The sequence below is a fragment of the Theropithecus gelada genome, chromosome 9 (genome assembly GCF_003255815.1).
Source record: "Theropithecus gelada isolate Dixy chromosome 9, Tgel_1.0, whole genome shotgun sequence".
NCBI lineage: Eukaryota > Metazoa > Chordata > Mammalia > Primates > Cercopithecidae > Theropithecus > Theropithecus gelada.
This window is the reverse complement of record NC_037677.1, coordinates 124,282,825-124,300,376: the sequence shown is the minus strand read 5'-3', so window position 1 is coordinate 124,300,376 and position 17,552 is coordinate 124,282,825. Positions and strand designations below refer to the sequence as shown.

Sequence of the window (17,552 nt, the reverse complement as noted above, 5' to 3'; positions counted from 1 at the left end):
ATTAAACTAAAGAGCTTCCGCACAGCAAAAGAAACTACCATCAGAGTGAACAGGCAACTTACAGAAAGGGAGAAAATTTTTGCAATTTACCCATCTGACAAAGGGCTAATATCCAGAATCTACCAAGAACTTAAACAAATTTACAAGAAAAAAATAACCCCATCAAAAAGTGGGCAAAGGATATGAACAGACACTTCTCAAAAGAAGACATTTATGCAGCCAACAGACACATGAAAAAAATGCTCATCATCACTGGTCCTCAGAGAAATGCAAATCAAAACCACAATGAGATACCATCTCACACCAGTTAGAATGGCAATCATTAACAAGTCAGGAAACAACAGATGTTGGAGAGGATGTGGAGAAATAGGAACCCTTTTACATTGTTGGTGGGAGTGTAAACTAGTTCAATCATCATGGAAGACAGTGTGGAGATTCCTCAAGGATCTAGAACTAGAAATACCATTTGACCCAGTCATCCCATTACTGGGCATATACCAAAGGATTATGAATCATGCTGCTATAAAGACACATGCACACGTATGTTTATTGCAGCACTCTTCACAATAGCAAAGACTTAGAACCAACCCAAATGTCCATCAATGATAGACTGGATTAAGAAAATGCGGCACATATACACCATGGAATACTATGTAGCCATAAAAAAGGATGAGTTCATGTCCTTTGCAGGGACATGGATGAAGCTGGAAACCATCATTCTGAGCTAACTATCACAAGGACAGAAAACCAAACACTGCATATTCTCACTCATAGGTGGGAATTGAACAATGAGAACACTTGGACACAGGGTAGGGAAAATCACACCCCGGGGCCTGTTGTGGGGTGGGGGTTGGGGGGAGGGGGGGACAGCATTAGGAGAAATACCTAATGTAAATGATGAGTTAATGGGTGCAGCAAACCAGCATGGCACATGTATACCTATGTAACAAACCTGCATGTTGTGCACATGTACCCTGACACTTAAAGTATATTTATAAAAAAAACTACATATATCTAGTGAATTTCTAAAAACATGTTTGTGAGAAAAAATTAAAAGTAGAATTGTTACATTAAAAAAAAAATGTTAGTCCTCCCTAGTCCTTCCCCTTTGGGCAATTCACCTTACCTTTCTGAGCCCTAGTTTTTTTCATTTGTAAAGCTAAGCTAGTAATACTTAAATGGACTATGAGTTTTTATTAGAAATCATATCTATAAATCTCTGCTCTTAGTAGTCACTCACTGAAATGTCCTCATCACCCTAACTTTACTCAAGCCAGTGTGCTGCGTCTTAGAAACATTTAGCTGTAGCTGTAGGTGTCTGCATTCCTGAATACAACAATCCAGCTCTAAACTTTTGCTCTGTCTCGGAGATTTCACTCAGTCTGTTGTGCAAGAACATTTATAAAGCACACAACACATCACCCCTAAATGGGACATCTCCATTTCTCAAAGGCCACAACACGGTGTCTGGTTTTGTGAAAGACTGCTCTGGTGGATGGTAAACTGGACATCTCAGCAAAGACTCATCATTCTACACTCAGCTGTGCTAAAAGTCTGTTTCACTGTGTGCCCCCCATTAGGCCATCAAGGGAGCTTTGATGGGCTGTGTGAATGAACCTGTGTGAAATCTGAGCTCAAGAGTGGGTCCCTCCTGACAGGTCAGAATGTGCGAGCATCCATCTTACCAGTTACTTGAAAATGTATGGTTTTTTCCTGTTATAAATCTCATTTTCATTTTGTTCCTGCAGTGAATGCGGAGATGTGGTTATGCGTACTACAGCCTTACACATTCTCAACCTGAAAATGAAGAAAATATTCTCACCAATGATAACAAAAATAAACTTGCTAATAAAAGAGTATTATTGTTATAGATTCTTAAATTTTTATGTCTCAAATTTTCTTTCACCTATTATATATACTAAGCAGGGCATTGTAGAGAAATTAAAGCAATAGTGAATGGCAAAAAAAAAAAAAAAAAAGACTAGAAGCAAAGTATTTCTTCAGAACTGCATAGCAAATGATTATTTAAGTTTTCCCTCTTCCTCCCCTTGCAACTTCTTTCTTAGATGTTGCATTATTTAAACAGTATACCAAACTGCCTTTAATTTCCTCCAATTGAAATATGCAATATAGTCTATTCTTTTTAGCAAAAAGGAAAAAAAAATTTTTAAATCAAAGTAGTCAATTACAAATAGAGCAAGAAGGCAGTCTATACCATTCAGGATTACAAAAAGAACAGAGAATGAAGCTCCACACTTTTCAAGAATGCTGAAACAGAAACCTTCCATTAAAGTATTAATTCTACTCACTCCAGAAGTCCATCTTCTTCCCATAACCTGACCTGCCCTTCGGCTTCTCAGAGTAAAGTGGTCTCAGCCTAGCAAAGGGAGGTTCAGTCAAAGCGGGTGGAATTGTTTAGGTCAGGTGTCGAAGGGAACGAGTGCCTTAGGCAGATCGGAACCACCCGTGCATGCAGGTCTGGAGGCCTCAGTGCAGGTGATGGATTGCCAGACCGGATTAGGGGCCTGGGGACAGGCAACTCCTCAACACCTCTAGAAGGCAGTAAAAATGATCCCTTGCAAGCATCTTCAATGCCTCTCTCATCTTTCAGTCTGGTTGTGCTCTGGCCCTGTGAAAGGAGCACACAAGCTTGACTCCATTCCTGACCTCAAATTCTTCCTGCCTCCTTGGGAGCTAAGGCCTGTTCTGGGTGAGGAGGTTTAGATCCAGGCAGTGCAGCGGGAAAGGGGAAGGGTGATCTGGAAAATATTTGGATATCATTGGCAAATAACAAACCATCCCTCAGATAAAAATACACATATCTCTTTGGGAGGCCGAGGCGGGTGGATCATGAGGTCAGGAGGTCGAGACCATCCTGGCTAACACGGTGAAATCCCGTCTCTACTAAAAATACGAAAAATTAGCCAGGTACAGTGGCAGGCGCCTGTAGTCCCAGCTACCCAGGAGGCTGAGGAAGGAGAATGGCACGAACTCGGGAGGTGGAGCTTGCAGTGAACCAAGATCACGCCACTGCACTCCAAGCTGTGCGACAGAGCGAGACGCCGTCTCAAAAAAATAAAAAAACCAAAAAAAATATATATATATATACATATCTTACATGTCTGACCACTGATCAACACGTGAAAGCAGGGGTGTCAGCCTAGATTCTCAAGGACATAATTTACATTATTATGATTGCTTTCACGTTCGAAGTGAAACTTATATGGACTAACCAAACCCTATTGGCCTCACTGTCAATATTGTCTCTGAATATTCCTATCCCCCAGCTCTGCGCCCACTCCGAATTCCCCTAGCATGGCACACAGCCTTCCAGCATGGGTATTCAACAGCAATGGCCTCCTGGGCTTGGCCCACTCAGTGTTGTATCTATAGGGTCCAGCAGCAGGCCTGGCCCTGGGTAAGGAAGAATCAGACCCATCACAGGAGGCTGGGGGCTGGGTGGTGGGCAGAAGTGTTTATGAAAAGCTGAGGGTACAGGTGTACTCACTCACACATGTACTCATTCATTCATTCATTCCGTCAGTCAGTCAGTCAGTTAGTCAGTCCATCGTTCAACTGCTACCACCTGTCCACCGTCTCCCTGGCTCTAGGGATGTTACTCTAGAAGAAGGCAGGCCGGTCTCTTCCCACAGAAACCATAGGAGAAGAGGCAGGAAGGTACTCGGTCTTCTGCGGGTGTGATGCAATCCATCCAGGGCCCCCAGGAACACACCAAAGGGCACAGAACTTGGACCTGGATTGTCAGAAGGAGTCTGGAAAAGTGAGGTCTCTCTAGGACCTAAGGGATGAAGTGGGAAGCAGAAAAGTCAGGAATAGAGGGTAGGAAGGTTCCTACTGATGTATTTCAATATTATCTGTAGCCTCTGAGAAACAAGACACTTAACTGGTCTGAGCCTCAGTTTCCCCATAAGTAAAATGGGGATAATAATAGGGAAATCACTGGGTTGTTGTGAAGGCTTAATGAAAAATGCACAGGAAGCATCTAACACAGTCCCTGACACCTTCCTTGACCTTCAATCTGTCTGGTGGATGAATGGGTGACTCTTAGGGGTAGAGAAAGACTCAATGATTTATAAGTTTAATTTGTTCTAGATTACAGCAGGGACGCAACTCCAATTTTCTTTTCTTTCTTTTCTTGGTGAAGGTCCAATTTAATATACTATTTATTGCCCTCCATGAAATGGGTTAAACTAAAGATATTTTCCATTCTTTGTGTTCAGCCACTGATGAAATCTGACCAAAGAAAGCAGTTTATTCCAAGTACCCAGCAGTTAGCCCTGAATAACATTGGTTAGCAAATTCAAATTAGATTAAAAGAAAAAGAGCTCTAAAAACTTTACCCTATAGATGGGAGATGCACCAAAGGACTGCACACTCAGAAGCCCTGGGGAACGGCCAACTCTGGCCACATTAATTGCCTCCCCTGTCACTGCCAAATGACAGATCTTCTAATATGAGGATAGGTTTTAAGGTTCCTAAATGACACTGTGGAAAAGTGAACAGATGGGACCTACACCAGCCCGGGGCAGTGCTTAACTCCCTGCCTAAAATCACAGTGAAGTTATGAAACTGAGAAATCAAACACTTCCTGAGTTAGCAGGGTGTGGAACACACTGGGGTCTGCGTACAAGACATAATATGATACTTGTGTTTACAAGTGAGATGGTTGATGACTTGATCATCTATAAGTAATCCTTATAGAGCCACAAAGCCATGTCCAGTCTGTAATTCTTCACTCATCTTTGTTCCGACCACTGGATGGAGGCTCTGTGAGGGTAGCAACAGGCTCAGCTTATTCACTGCATGACTTAATACCACATAGTTAACACTCAAAAGAGATAGATTGAACAAGTCACATTTTATTAGGATACAAGTGACTCAACCTCTATTGCATTCTATGGTGGTTTCACATGTTACTCTCTTACCTGGAGTCAAATCCTGAACTCAATGGGTTATTTGAAAATACTATGCCTTTAGGTATGGAGGGTGGTTGGTGTCATTTGTGAAAATCCTCCCCAAGATGGGGCTCCGTGGGTGGGGTGTGTGTGTGGTGGCGGGGGTGGGTGTGTGTGTCCATCAGTAGATGCATTTCTGAATATGAGGCATGTAAAGGTTGCAGGTACATCTGGAGTCCCTTTTAGCTCTCATCAGTTTAGCTTCTGGAGATCATTTAGCCCCTTAACTTGGCTTTTCTATCTGCAAAATGGGGATGAACTTCAGCGTTCTGTTTCACTGAAGAGTTCTAATAATCACTATAATGGTATTTCTTTGAATGAAAAACGTCACTTGACCAGCGGATACATTTTAGGAGACTAAAGATTAAAGGTTGATTAATATCCCAAGGCAGCATTGCTAAAATGCAAAACTTTTTCATCAGAAATAAACATACTCTGTGTTTAATCAATATGTGAAATGGGCACCCCATCTTGAAATCCAATGTTCACTTTTAAAACACTATGGCACTTTAAAAAACATTTCTAACAAATGAATCTTCTTCATGAATGGTTCTTTTTTGTATGGGGATAATTTACCCAGTGACCAAATGTTTCTAGGGCAGATTACAGTTTCCTGTATTATTATTCTCTCTGATTTTCAGTCACTAGGAAATTCCACTGCTGCTTGGCAATGCAAAGAATTCCTAATCACCTGATATTTTGGCATGTTTTAATTGTCTTTCACTTCTGAATTTTGAAGCTTGCTCCTATATTTGAAACTATTCAGTGCCACCAAGTTGTTCATACTAAAAATTGGATATTCCAATAGCATACTGCCATGTGTCTATGCCATGATGCTGAGATATTCCTTTTGTTGAAGTCTCACAATTACTTTTGGAATTGGCTGCAGGATTCATGATTCCAAAGGCAAAAAAAGAAAAAAGAAAAAAAAAGGGACAGGGCAGGGGAGCAGATGGGGTCTGAGTGCCACAGTGGACTCAGAGCCCCGGGGTCAGAGCACCCTCCTAGCCTCCTGGCAGCAGTGCCCTGGCCGGACCAACAGGACCCGGTCCTTCTGCTGCCTGCGTGCAGTGAGCTCTAGGGACTGTGGTCAAGTTCACCAAGCCCTGGCCAGAAGAAAGTATTTAACCATAAAGTGACCACAAGCTGCATTGCTCTGTTTTCTTGTTTTGATTTCAACAGTTTCTTTGCTATGAGAAAATGCTTCTTTGGGATAATGAGTCTGAAGCTGACTGTGCCATGCCTGTGCCTATGAAATGCATTTTGGCCTGGCTTCCCATCTCCTAAACACATCCAGGCATGTGGGCTGTTTTGGAGGGGAGAATGGGTTCTTTTTGGCATCTAACCCCACCCATGTCCAAATACCTTGCACTGCTGGAAGTATTTTTAACCAAGCTTTTCTCATGAAGATTTCATCTATTTGCTTATATTATTACCTACTAATGGTATAAAGCTTTGAATAAATGAGCAACTTTCAAACGGTAAAAAATGATCTTTGGGCAAACAAACCAAAAGTTGAAAAATCTTAAATATTTTTTCCCCAATTTTAGCATAAAAACCATTGTTAGAAAAAAAAGCAGCTTCCCAACGTCTAGGAGTCATGCAGCCATGACGTTCCATGTTTACATCCATACGTGTCAGCCAGTTTTCTTGAAGCTCCACTGATTGTCCAGCTGTCCACTGTATTTTCTGATTGTTGTCAAATTTAATTAGAAAATGTTCTTTCCAATTTTTCTGCAAGTTCAGTCTCTGAAATGGGGATGTTGGTGACAGCAGTGGAATTCTTATACAAAATAGCATACACATGCAAGCTACGTATATTGATCTTTATTTTTAGCATTTTATTCTATTAAAATAAGTTCAAGATATAATTTTTAAAATGTATAAGCTAAGGAATTTCTTTTCCTTTCCTGGCCTTCTTTAACTGTATTACATATGGAGAGTGTCCCCCCAAGAGAGATTGTGGGTTGGTTGTGAGTTTGGTTAGCCAACATCATCAGCTTCGACACAACTGGCGCTCTGCTCACCTGCCTGTGGGGGGCAGCAGCATAGATGCCACACGGAGTTAAGAGCCACTGCTGATGAAACACATGACCAGGCACCAGGTTTATCCCAACTCCTGGCTCCTTCTCTCCATGTTCCCCTGCCTCCCTCCTTCTCCCTCCCTCTATGTCTTACACACACACACACACACACACACACACGCACACACCCCTCACTCTTCAGCAGGGCCATGATGAGTCAGCTCTAGGGACAGACAGGTGCGCTGCTCTCATTTCCAGCACTGGTGGCAGCAGCAGTGAGGGGAGCTGCGGGCAGCTTAGGAACACCTGTGTCTTAGGAATACCTGTGTCTTAGGAATACGTGTGTCTTAGGAACACCTGTGTGACTGGGGCTTAGGGTTGCTAAACCAGCTGTCCTACTCCAAACTAACAGTATCCTCTCTCCACTCTCTTCCTGGGAAGGTCCCCTCCCAACCTCCCCCAAAATACAGGGAAGATGGGTGCCCCCCATCAACAACAAGATGGGTACCCCCCCCACCAACGTGCCCATCTCCAGGGAGTCCCAGATGCCACAACGACTCAGGGCATCTGACTGGGGCACTTAGGACTTCTGAGGAGTACAGAGGCCAAAATTCCTCTTCCCAGTGACTGGGGGCTCCTTGTGCTTCACAAAGATACCATGTCTAAGAACGAACCGGGTGGGGCAGGGTTCAATTTACACAAGCTGCTGTTCAGGAGCTCTGAACACAGGCGCAGCTTTGGCCCATACTGTGGGTTTGGAGGGGAAAGAGACCAAAACAGGTGTGCCCTTTCATGAGCCTGTGTGAGTGTGGATGGGGTGGCACAAACCTGGACCCTCGGGGAACTCCTGGGTGCTGGGCATCACTCCTGTGGTCAGTGATGACGGGGCCCTGGGGAGTTGCCTTGTCCTACAGGGGAGTCATCAAGGACCTGAGCTGAGTGACAGGGGAGGGAGCTGGTATCCCAAGGGCGTTTTCTGCCCAGGCAGCCCTTCTCCCTCCCACCACCGGCAGTTTCAGCCCTTAGCAAGACCTTCCTTACACAGGACCCAATCCCAAAAGTCTCAGATCCCCTCACTGCAGGCTCCTGGCCCACCTGGACCCCACCACTGTGGCTGCTCCTGAGCTCTGTCCTCCAGCCCCGGCAGCAGCCTCCCTGAAGCAGGAGGGAAGGCCCTGAGCCAGGTGACCCAAGCTGGGTGGAGGTGGAAAGGGCCCCCACCCCCGGGCCGCTCTGGCAGCCCACCTTCCTCCCACCCGCTCTGAGGCTCTTTGGAGTCAGCCAGCCTGCTTGGGAAACGCTGGAGCTGAGCGCCAACCGCGCCGCCCCTTCAAGGCAAATCCCTGGAGAGCACAGGTTCTGGAGGCCCAGGAGGGATCGACTTAGAGGCAGAGCAGGGAAGCTCTGAAGGTTGCCTGGCTGAGGGGTGCACAGCAGACGGCCACCCACCCCGAGGCCCAAGAGCTGCTCAGCCCAGCTCCCTGCTGGCCAAGCCGCCCCCGGCTCTGCGCGTCCTCCCAGGGCACCCAGGCCTTCGGCGCCAACACGTGGGGCTGTCACCAGGGGAAACCGGAGGCCTGAGCTCAGCACCTTTGGACAGCGCACCCGGCTAGCCTCCAGCGTCCCTTCAAACTTCGGTCCCTTCCCGGCTGTAGAGGAGGTGACTGACGCGGAAGCCAGTGGCCGCGGTCTGGTGGCCAGGGGCGAAGCCAGGCGAGGGGCTAAGGGTCTGAGAAGCGTGGACGGCGACCGTCGGCGGCGGCCTTCCGAAAGAAAAGTCGCCCGCCAGGCCCCCGGGGAAGGTGCCAAGGCCGCCCGCCAGTGCGTTCATAGCGGAGGCGAAACCGGAGAAGCAGGTGGCGGCCTCGGGTGCGGATGGAGAGGGCGAAGCCTGCAGGTCCCGGCAAGCCGCGCCCGGGGGCTCCAGCGCGGGCGCCTCGGCCCCTCCCTCGCTCCTGGCCCCCGAGGGCGAGACCGCGCTGGCTTCAGCTCTCCTCTTCCTCTTCCTTCGGAAGTTCCCGTTGTCAAACATCTTCTCGCAGTTGGGGTCCAGGGTCCAGTAATTGCCTTTACCTGCATTAGAAGAAACAGCCCAGTTCAGAAAGTTCGAGCTTTGACGGACCCGTGTGAGCGAGCGAGGAGGTCAGCTTCAGAAAGATCCCCCGCTGGCCCTTGCAGTGGGTCTGAGCCCTCGCCCCCATCCCACCCTTGACGGACACTGTGTATCCAATGGGCCTCCACAGCCGGACTGGGAAGAAAGTGGCAATCCAGAAAGGAGGAGGAAGGGAGCCTTGGGAAAGGCCCGAGACCCGCTAAGGTGAAGGAAAGCCTGCGGGATGCGAACCGTGGGATTCCAGCCGCTCTGCCAAGGACATCGCAGACCACACCGGGCCCCCAGGGAGGCTCCAGAGCTTTCCAAATGGGCATCCTATTTGTTTTGCCTATCCTTGGGGTAGGCGCTGTCTTCCCCACTTTACCGGGTAGGGCACTGAGGCCCAGGTAGGTTGAGTCACTCCCAAGGTCACCCAGCGTGCTGGCTCTCCCGCTTCTTCCTCCGAAGGAGCGCACAGAGATTGAGAGCCCCGGGACCGCCGCACTGTAAACGCGGGCCTGTGGGCACTGCCGCTGTCTGAGAACTTGTTCATGGCTAAGCACATCTCCCCCTTCTCTCTCTCCCCCGGGTATCCCCAACGCGCAGGGAGGAATTAGGTTGTCCGAGGTCGCTGCCACCCGCCGAGTGCGCGCAGCGCGGCGGAAAGACCGGGAGTGCTAGACGGAGCGAGCCGGCGCGCCGCTGTTACCTGGGTCGTCCTCGTCGCGGGGCACCTTCTTGAAGCAGTCGTTGAGCGACAGGTTGTGGCGGATGGAGTTCTGCCAGCCCGCCTTGCTGCGCTTGTAGAAAGGGAAGTTGCCAGCCACGTACTGGTAGATCTGGCTGAGAGTCAGCCTCCGCAGGGGCGCGCTCTGGATGGCCATGGCGATGAGCGCCGAGTAGGAATAGGGCGGCCGCACCAGCCTCAGCAGCTCCTGCTGGCCGGAGAGGCTCAGCCAGGAGAGGTCGGCGCCCGCCAGGCCACCCGGGGCGCCAAGGAGCGGGCCGGGAGCCCCGTAGCCGGGGGCCGCGTAGGGCGGCACGGGCCCGGGACCTGAAGCGTAGGACTTGGATCTGAGCGCTGGCGCATTCACCCACAGGCGCGGGCCCCCGCCCACTGCGCCCAGATCACTATGCTCATAGGCCGGGGGGTGCGCGGTGGCCCGGGCCTGGCCGGGCGGGGCCGAGGAGGGGCCCGGGTCTTTGCAGTAGGTGGCCATGTCCAGCCGCGCCCGGGTCTGGGCCAGCGGTGCCGCACCGAGGCTCATGGGCGACCCATCCAGCTTGGCCACCAGCAGCCCCGGGGTGCGACCAGCCCGGCCCAGCCCTCCGTCCTTTAAACACCGTCGGGGCCAGAGCCCAAGGAGAGTGACGGTGGCGAGCCCCTCCCCTGGCAGCCCTGGAGGAGCGAAATTCTTGTCCTCGCCCCGGTGTCAGTTTTCTGCCCCGCCCAGGCCTGACACGTCCCCGACCGTACGCCCCTCTGATTCCCTCTTCCTCCTTTGTGCGATCCGTCCCGAGTCCACAGTCGCTCGCAGTCTTGGTTGCAGGGACCCTAAGTCCGTAGCCTCGTCTGATTTCATGGGCCCTGCAGCCCCGACTTTCCTAGACGGTACCACCACTCCTCAAGGCCCCCAGGGCTCTGGCTTGGGAGTCACATCCAATGCGCGGCCCCTTTTCTCGCCTGGGGACATCTTCCCCCAAAGAAACTCGCCTCGCCGGGGCCCCTGGGTTACGCGGGACTCGGGGCTAGGGTAGAGGGCAACTGCACTGCTCAAGAGATCGCAATGAAGTCCGTAGATCTCCAGGCTAGAGCCGCAGAGGGAGGTGGCACGGTGGAGAACGAGGGGCTGGGCGTGGACAGTAGCCCTGGGGTCGTCCGGAGTCCTCGCGCCCTCAACGCGCGAAGGCAGTGGACCGACATCTGCGCCGAAGTCGCGCGTACCCCAGGGAGGGTCGGGACCCTGGAAATTTCGGACGCCGCAGCCGTCCAGGGCAGTCATCGCTTTTCCCAAGCCTGGGAGTCCGGGGCCCCGCAGGGTTTCTCCGCGCTGTGGTCTCTGGAGCGCAGTGCGGAGGGAGTCAAGCTCTCTGCCGGCTGTCGGGGGACAAGCCGAAAACAGGGACGTCTCCGCAATGCGTCCGACGCCAGCCGTCCTGTCCTGCTGCCTCCGGGGGATGCTGCTGCCCGGGTTCTCCCGTCCCCCCACGCTGCCCGGCTCTCGGCCTCCCCTGCTCCCCGCGCTGTAGGGTGGCGGAGGATGGACCCAGGTTGACGCGCCGCGCTGGGCTGGGTACCTGGGAAGAGCGCCCGCCTCCCGGACTCGGAGTCGGGCACCTGTGAGAAAGAGGAGAAAATTGAGGCCTGGTGCTCAAGGCTCAGAGATGAGGAGACCTCCCCATCCCTCCAAATTCCTGCCCGCGGTGTTGGGGCTGACCTCCTGGAAGCTGGCCTCTCCCTGGGTATTCCCCAGCGTTACGCGGGGCTGTGGATCTAATTTCAATTCATTTGAAAAACAAAAGGACCAACCCTTCCTGACTTTTGGCGGTGGAGGAGGCTTTTAGGTTGGGGCCAGCGGTTTGATCGATCCAGGAAAGAGTTTGGGTTTGGGGGTTAAAGGGCCCAGGTTGAGTCAGCGACTTACTGGTGGTGCAGCCCCTAGGCCTCCCAGATCGTAGTTCCAAATTTTATGTAAAACAACTAATTTATGGAGCCATTTAACAAATGGCGGAAAGAAGTGAGAGACCCTCTGTTGGGACGTTGGCCTCTCCCCTTAGAAGTGAAGCCACTTCGGAAGTGGTGGGTGAACTGAAGGCAGTTCCCAAGCAGTGAAGAGAAAAGAAATACCCCGAAATGGTTCTTTGAGGTCGGCTCTTCGGCTGGACTCTGCCCCCTTTTTCCTTCCCCCTTTCCTAAAGATTTCTAATTTTTCGCAAAGGAATGCTAGTAGTGGGAGTCCCAGGTGCCTTTTACGAAGCCGCCCTCCCCCTCATCCTCATCACACAACCTTGGTGGAATAACACAATGATTTGATAGGAAGAACTAATGTTATCTGCAGTTAACTGCACTACTGTGAGAATAAAGTCAGAGATGTTTAATTTTTTTTTTTTTTTTTTTTTTTTTTTGAGACGGAGTCTCGCTCTGTCGCCCAGGCTGGAGTGCAGTGGCGCGATCTCGGCTCACTGCAAGCTCCGCCTCCCGGGTTTACGCCATTCTTCTGCCTCAGCCTCCCAAGTAGCTGGGACTACAGGCGCCCGCCACCTCGCCCGGCTAGTTTTTTGTGTTTTTTTAGTAGAGACGGGGTTTCACCGGGTTAGCCAGGATGGTCTCGATCTCCTGACCTCGTGATCCACCCGTCTCGGCCTCCCAAAGTGCTGGGATTACAGGCTTGAGCCACCGCGCCCGGCCCAGAGATGTTGAATTTTAAAGAATAGCTTAGGTCATCTTTTGCAATGTAAAGGAATTTTAAAAAAGGACGTCAGTTCCTTCCAAATTCTCTTGAATTTTAATAGCCTTTCTTTCTGTAAATACTATAACTCTGTAACACTCGTGAGTTCCAGGACCTCTAAGAAAATCAAATGAAACTTCCTGTAATTTCCCTCAATTATACTTTACAGAAATCATTAAAATTTGTGCCATGGATATATATGTCCATATCTTTTTCACCCTTCTTTGCTCTCTCAGCCTAATTTCCATCTTCCATCTCCACTGTAATAGTTTCCTTATCTTTCAACAGACTGGACTCATAAAATGAATTTCAGTAGAGGGACTGCAGTCATTTTGGAGGAAAATGTGTTAACCCTTAAATGGTCTTGCATGGAACTTTGATGAGAATTTTCCAGGAGAAAAAAAAAATCTCGGGAAAGAAATAACAAGGAAAAAGACTGTGCCCTGCCTGAGAGTCCTGCTGGGGTTCTCTAAACAGAACAGCCCTCCATACCTGCCTCAAGCCTCTAATCCATTTCTTTCTCCTTTATTTTCAAAAGTGATCCCTGATGCCTACATGGAGGATAAGTCTCCCCAGCATTCCACCTTTCAAACTGCCAAGCCCACCTGCAGCTGCACCTACACCTGTTGCTGGGGGCACCTCTTCTCCTTCTCCATCATCAGGCCAGTCTCTCCTGGGCAGGACTGGGACTCAGGTGCACACCTGGGATGCAGCACTTAGGGGGCACTTGCTGGCAGGGCCTGGAAGAGACATTGTGCCCTTAGTTCTGTTCTCACACTTTTCTCAGGGGCCTCACTCTGTGATCTGCTCCTCTCTCTTCTCCTTCCCATCAGCATTTGCAGATCTCAGTTCTCTCCATGGCAACAAATCCCTTCAGCCCACATCCCTTTTGAGGTGTCTCCAGGTCTTCAGAAGCCTGGTCTCCGGTGGCTGCTGCCCCAACCTCCTCTCTCAAGAGTGCACTCTTCACTCAGTGCAGACAGCTGTCCGCTCCCATGACTCAACTGAAACTGTTCAGGCACAGCCTCCGGTGGCCTCGGTCATCCTAAATCCAATGATGGTTTTTTACTCCTCATTTTGCTTGACTCGCAGCAGCCCTTGACACCTGCCAGAATCTACATCTCTTTCTCTGCCTGCTTTTCAGCACTGTGCATCTGGTTGGCCTCCCCTTCTCTGGCTTCTTCTCAGGCTCCGGGCTGGCTTCCGTTGCTCTGAGGCTGGGGTTCTGCAGGGCTCTGTTCTGGGCCCTCTTCTTCACTCCTGTGGCTTGAATGTCTGGCCTCTGACTCAGGGTTTGTCAGCCTCAGCACTATTGACATTTGGCAGCAAAACCTTTGCTGTCCTGTGTGTTGTGGGATTTTTTACTCCTGCTTTCTACCTGCTCAATGTGGATAACGCCTCCACTATTATGGCAACCAAAAATGTCTTCAGACATGGCCAAGTGTCCTCTGTGGAGCCAAATCACTCCATTGGAGAACCCCTGCGTTAACCAGTGATCCCCCATTTTTATCATCCATTTGGTTGTCTTCCTTTCAAACTCAACATGAAGAGGAATAATTCATTATCTTCCACTCCAAAACCTGTTTATCCATAGTATCTTTTTGGATGGCAACTTCACTTACTCAGTTGTTTGAGGCAAAACCTGGGAGTCCACCTTGACTCTCCCTCCCCTCCCTCACAACTAGTCAGCCAGCAAGAAGTCTTTATGCTGTGTCTAAATCATTTCTCACTCATCCAAAGCCCATTCCCCTGTCTTTCAGGATGATTGCCACAGCTTTTAGTAGATCCCCCTTGCTGTCTGTCTTGTCCCTCCCAATATGTTATCCACACTATGGCCAGACTGACCTTTCTAAAACCATGGAGGGAAGGATTCCAAAGATGACTCCCAAGATTCCCAGATTACTCACCAAACACTAACCTAGGTACTGCTGTGAGGGGATTTTGCAGACGTAAAGTCCCAAGTCAGTTGACCTTAAGATATAGAAGTTATTCCAGTGGGCCTGACCCAGCCAGGTGAACCCTTTAAAAGCAGAGTTTACTTTGGCTGCCAGTAGCAGCAGAAGTCGGAGAATTCTTTTTTTTTTTTTTTTTTTTGAGACAGAGTCTTGCTCCATTGCCCAGGCTGGAGTGCAGTGACACAATCTCAGCTCACTGCAACCTCTGCCTCCCGGGTTCATATGATTCTCCTGCCTCGGCCTCCCAAATATCTGGGATTACAGGCGTTTGCCACCATGCCTGGCTAACTTTTGTATTTTTAAGTAGAAACGGGGTTTCACCATGTTGACCAGTCTGGTCTTGAACTCCTGACCACAGGTGATCATCCCACCTTGGTCTCCCAAAGTGCTGGGATTACAGGCGTGAGTCACCGCACCTGGCCAGAAGTCAGAGAAGGATCTGATGCACTGTTGCTGGCTTAAATATGGAGGCCACAGGAGGAATGTGGGCAGCCTCCAGGAGCTGAGAGCGGTCCCAGCTAACAGCCAGAGAGGAAACAGGGACTTCAGTCCCACAGCCAAAAGGAAATGAATTCTGTCAATCACAAGAATAACCTTGGAAGGAGACCCCAAGCCCCAGATGAGAGCACAGTGGCTGACACTTTGACTTCAGTCTGAGCAGAGAACCCAGACATATCCTGCTGGACTTCTGACCTACAGAACTGTGAACTAATAAGTGAGTATTGCTTTAAGCCACTAAATATGTAGTAATTTGTCACAAAGCAATCAAAAACTAAAAAACAAATAAGGTCATGTACCCTCCAGGCCAGACGCTCCCCTTGTCTCAGAAGATTCCCACTTCTCAGTGTGACTGAGCCTCCCCAGGACACGGCTCTGCCCCTATAGCCTGAGTTCTCATCATCCCCTGTGTGGGATCCCAAGCAAGGTGTGTTTGCTGGCATTTACAGCTGATGTGCAGGAATTAACTTGGCTGGAGGAGTCTACTTAGTATTTTCAAACTTTCAAAATGTAGAGAGAGCTCAAGAGGCTTTTGTCTTAGAATGGATCATTTGCAACATCCGCAGATACTCTCCTTGACTTTTGCAGTTTTTTTCTTTCAAATTGTGTTGCAGGTTTTGGAATTTTATGTAGACTTCTGGTTTCTCACATTAGAAAGGATCGGGTCAGGGGCTACTGTGGCCAAGAGCTTAGTCTGGAGATACAACCAGATCTTGGTTTGAAGTTGGGCTCTAGCAATGAGATCCTAGGTCAACCATTCCATCCCACAGCCTCATTTTATCCCCTGCCTGTGAAGTGCTTTGACATAGTAAGTTTCTCAGTTAGCACAGGCATACCCTGTTTTATTATGCTTCACAGATACTGTGTTTTTTACAAATTAAATAATTGCAGCAACCCTAACTCAGAAAAGTCTATCAGCACCATTTTCCCAACAGCGTGTCCTCACTTCATGCCTCTGTGTCACATTTTGGCAATTTTTGAAATATGTCAAACTTTTTCATTATTATTAATCTGTTATAGTAATCTGTGTTCAGTGGTCTTTGATGTTACTATTGTAATTGTTTTGGGGAGCCATGAACCGTGCCCATATAGGATGATGAACTTAATAAATGTTGTGTGTGTTCTGACTGCTCCACTAACCAGCCATTCCCATCTCTGTCCCTCTCCTTGCGCCTCCATATTCCCTGAGACAAAATAATATTGAAATTAAGCCAATTAATAACCCTACAATGACTTCTAAGTTCAAGTGAAAGGAAGAGTTGCAAATCTCTTACTTTAAATCAAAAGCTAGAAATGATTAAGTTTAGTGAGGAAGGCATGTTGAAAGTTGAGACAGGCCAAAACGTAGGCCTGTTGTGCAAAATAGTTAACCAAATTGTGAATGCAAAGGAAAAATTCTTGAAGAAAATGAAAAGTGCTACTTCAGTGAACACATGAATAAGGATAGGACACTATCTCATTCCTTTTTATGACTGCATAGGATATTGTGAGGATGAAATGAGATAATGCATGCAAAACACTTAAGCACATGTATTAAGTACTTTATGTATAGTATTTATTGGTATTCTCTCTCTGTCTCTCTCTCTCTCTGCCTTTCTCTGTCAATCATTCATTGACCTAGAGAATGAATCTTATGTTTAAAGTTTGGCTCTCTATAAGTTAAATACACTCTTCTATTCAAATATGTTATCTATATTCTTGATACCAAACTGAGAAAAGACTTCACTTACAATATCTTTTCTCCAAATATACGGTAGTGCCCATTTACTAGGAAAAACTTGACTGTACCAAAATACAATGTTTAAGAGTATCCCATGTAATTGATTTCAAAACTATTTTAAATTATATATATTTGAACTTATATTCTAAAAAGTCTAGACATTAAATTTAAATTTGTAAATAATTGCTATATTTACTTCATCTCTGTTTATGTATGTATTTTGTGGTTGGAACCTTTACAAATATAAACTTTTAAATTTTTACCCTTAAACACTTAGGCATCCATCCAAAAAAAATTGAAGACATTCTCGTACATAATCACAACTAACGAATTAGCAGCATTCCCTAATACTATCTTATACACATTTTATATTTCAAATTTTTTAACTTCATGCCTTTTTTTTTCCAAATCAGAATCCAGTGTATTTATGGGACTGCTTGTGTATTTGTCATGTTCATTATGTTTCTTTTATTCTAGAAGAGTCCCTCCCCCCACCTCAAATATTTTATTTATAAAAAAAATTGTGGGTACATAGCAGGTGTGTGTATTTATGGGGTACATGAGATATTTTGATATAGGCATGCAATGTGAAATCAGCACTTGGGTAATGGGGGTATCAAATGGGGTATCCATCCCCTCTAGCATTTATCCTTTGAATTACAAACAATCCAATTACATTCTTTATTTTCAAATGTACAATTAAGTTATTATTGAATATAGTCACTCTGTTGTGCTATCAAATAGTAGGTCTAATTCATTCTTTTTCTTTTTTCTTTTCTTTTCTTTTTTTTCTTTTTTGTATCTGTTTACTATCCCTACCTCCACTCAGCCTCCATTA

The 17,552-nt window shown here is 47.9% G+C and overlaps 2 protein-coding genes across 2 annotated transcripts; one reads left to right on the top strand and one right to left on the bottom strand.

The window, feature by feature from the left end:
* Nucleotides 1-8,222: 8,222 nt before the first annotated feature.
* On the bottom strand, nt 8,223-10,345 carry FOXI2 (forkhead box I2). The gene is made up of 2 exons (XM_025397957.1): nt 9,802-10,345; nt 8,223-9,073 (listed from the first exon to the last, which is right to left on the bottom strand). The coding sequence occupies exons 1-2, from the start codon at nt 10,310-10,312 to the stop codon at nt 8,628-8,630; spliced, it is 957 nt and encodes a 318-aa protein (XP_025253742.1). The 5' UTR covers nt 10,313-10,345; the 3' UTR covers nt 8,223-8,627.
* A 250-nt stretch (nt 10,346-10,595) lies between these two features.
* Nucleotides 10,596-12,049, top strand: LOC112632183. Its single transcript, XM_025397988.1, has one exon. It carries the CDS (start codon nt 10,880-10,882, stop codon nt 11,366-11,368), a length of 489 nt encoding a protein of 162 aa, XP_025253773.1. The 5' UTR covers nt 10,596-10,879; the 3' UTR covers nt 11,369-12,049.
* Nucleotides 12,050-17,552: the final 5,503 nt, after the last annotated feature.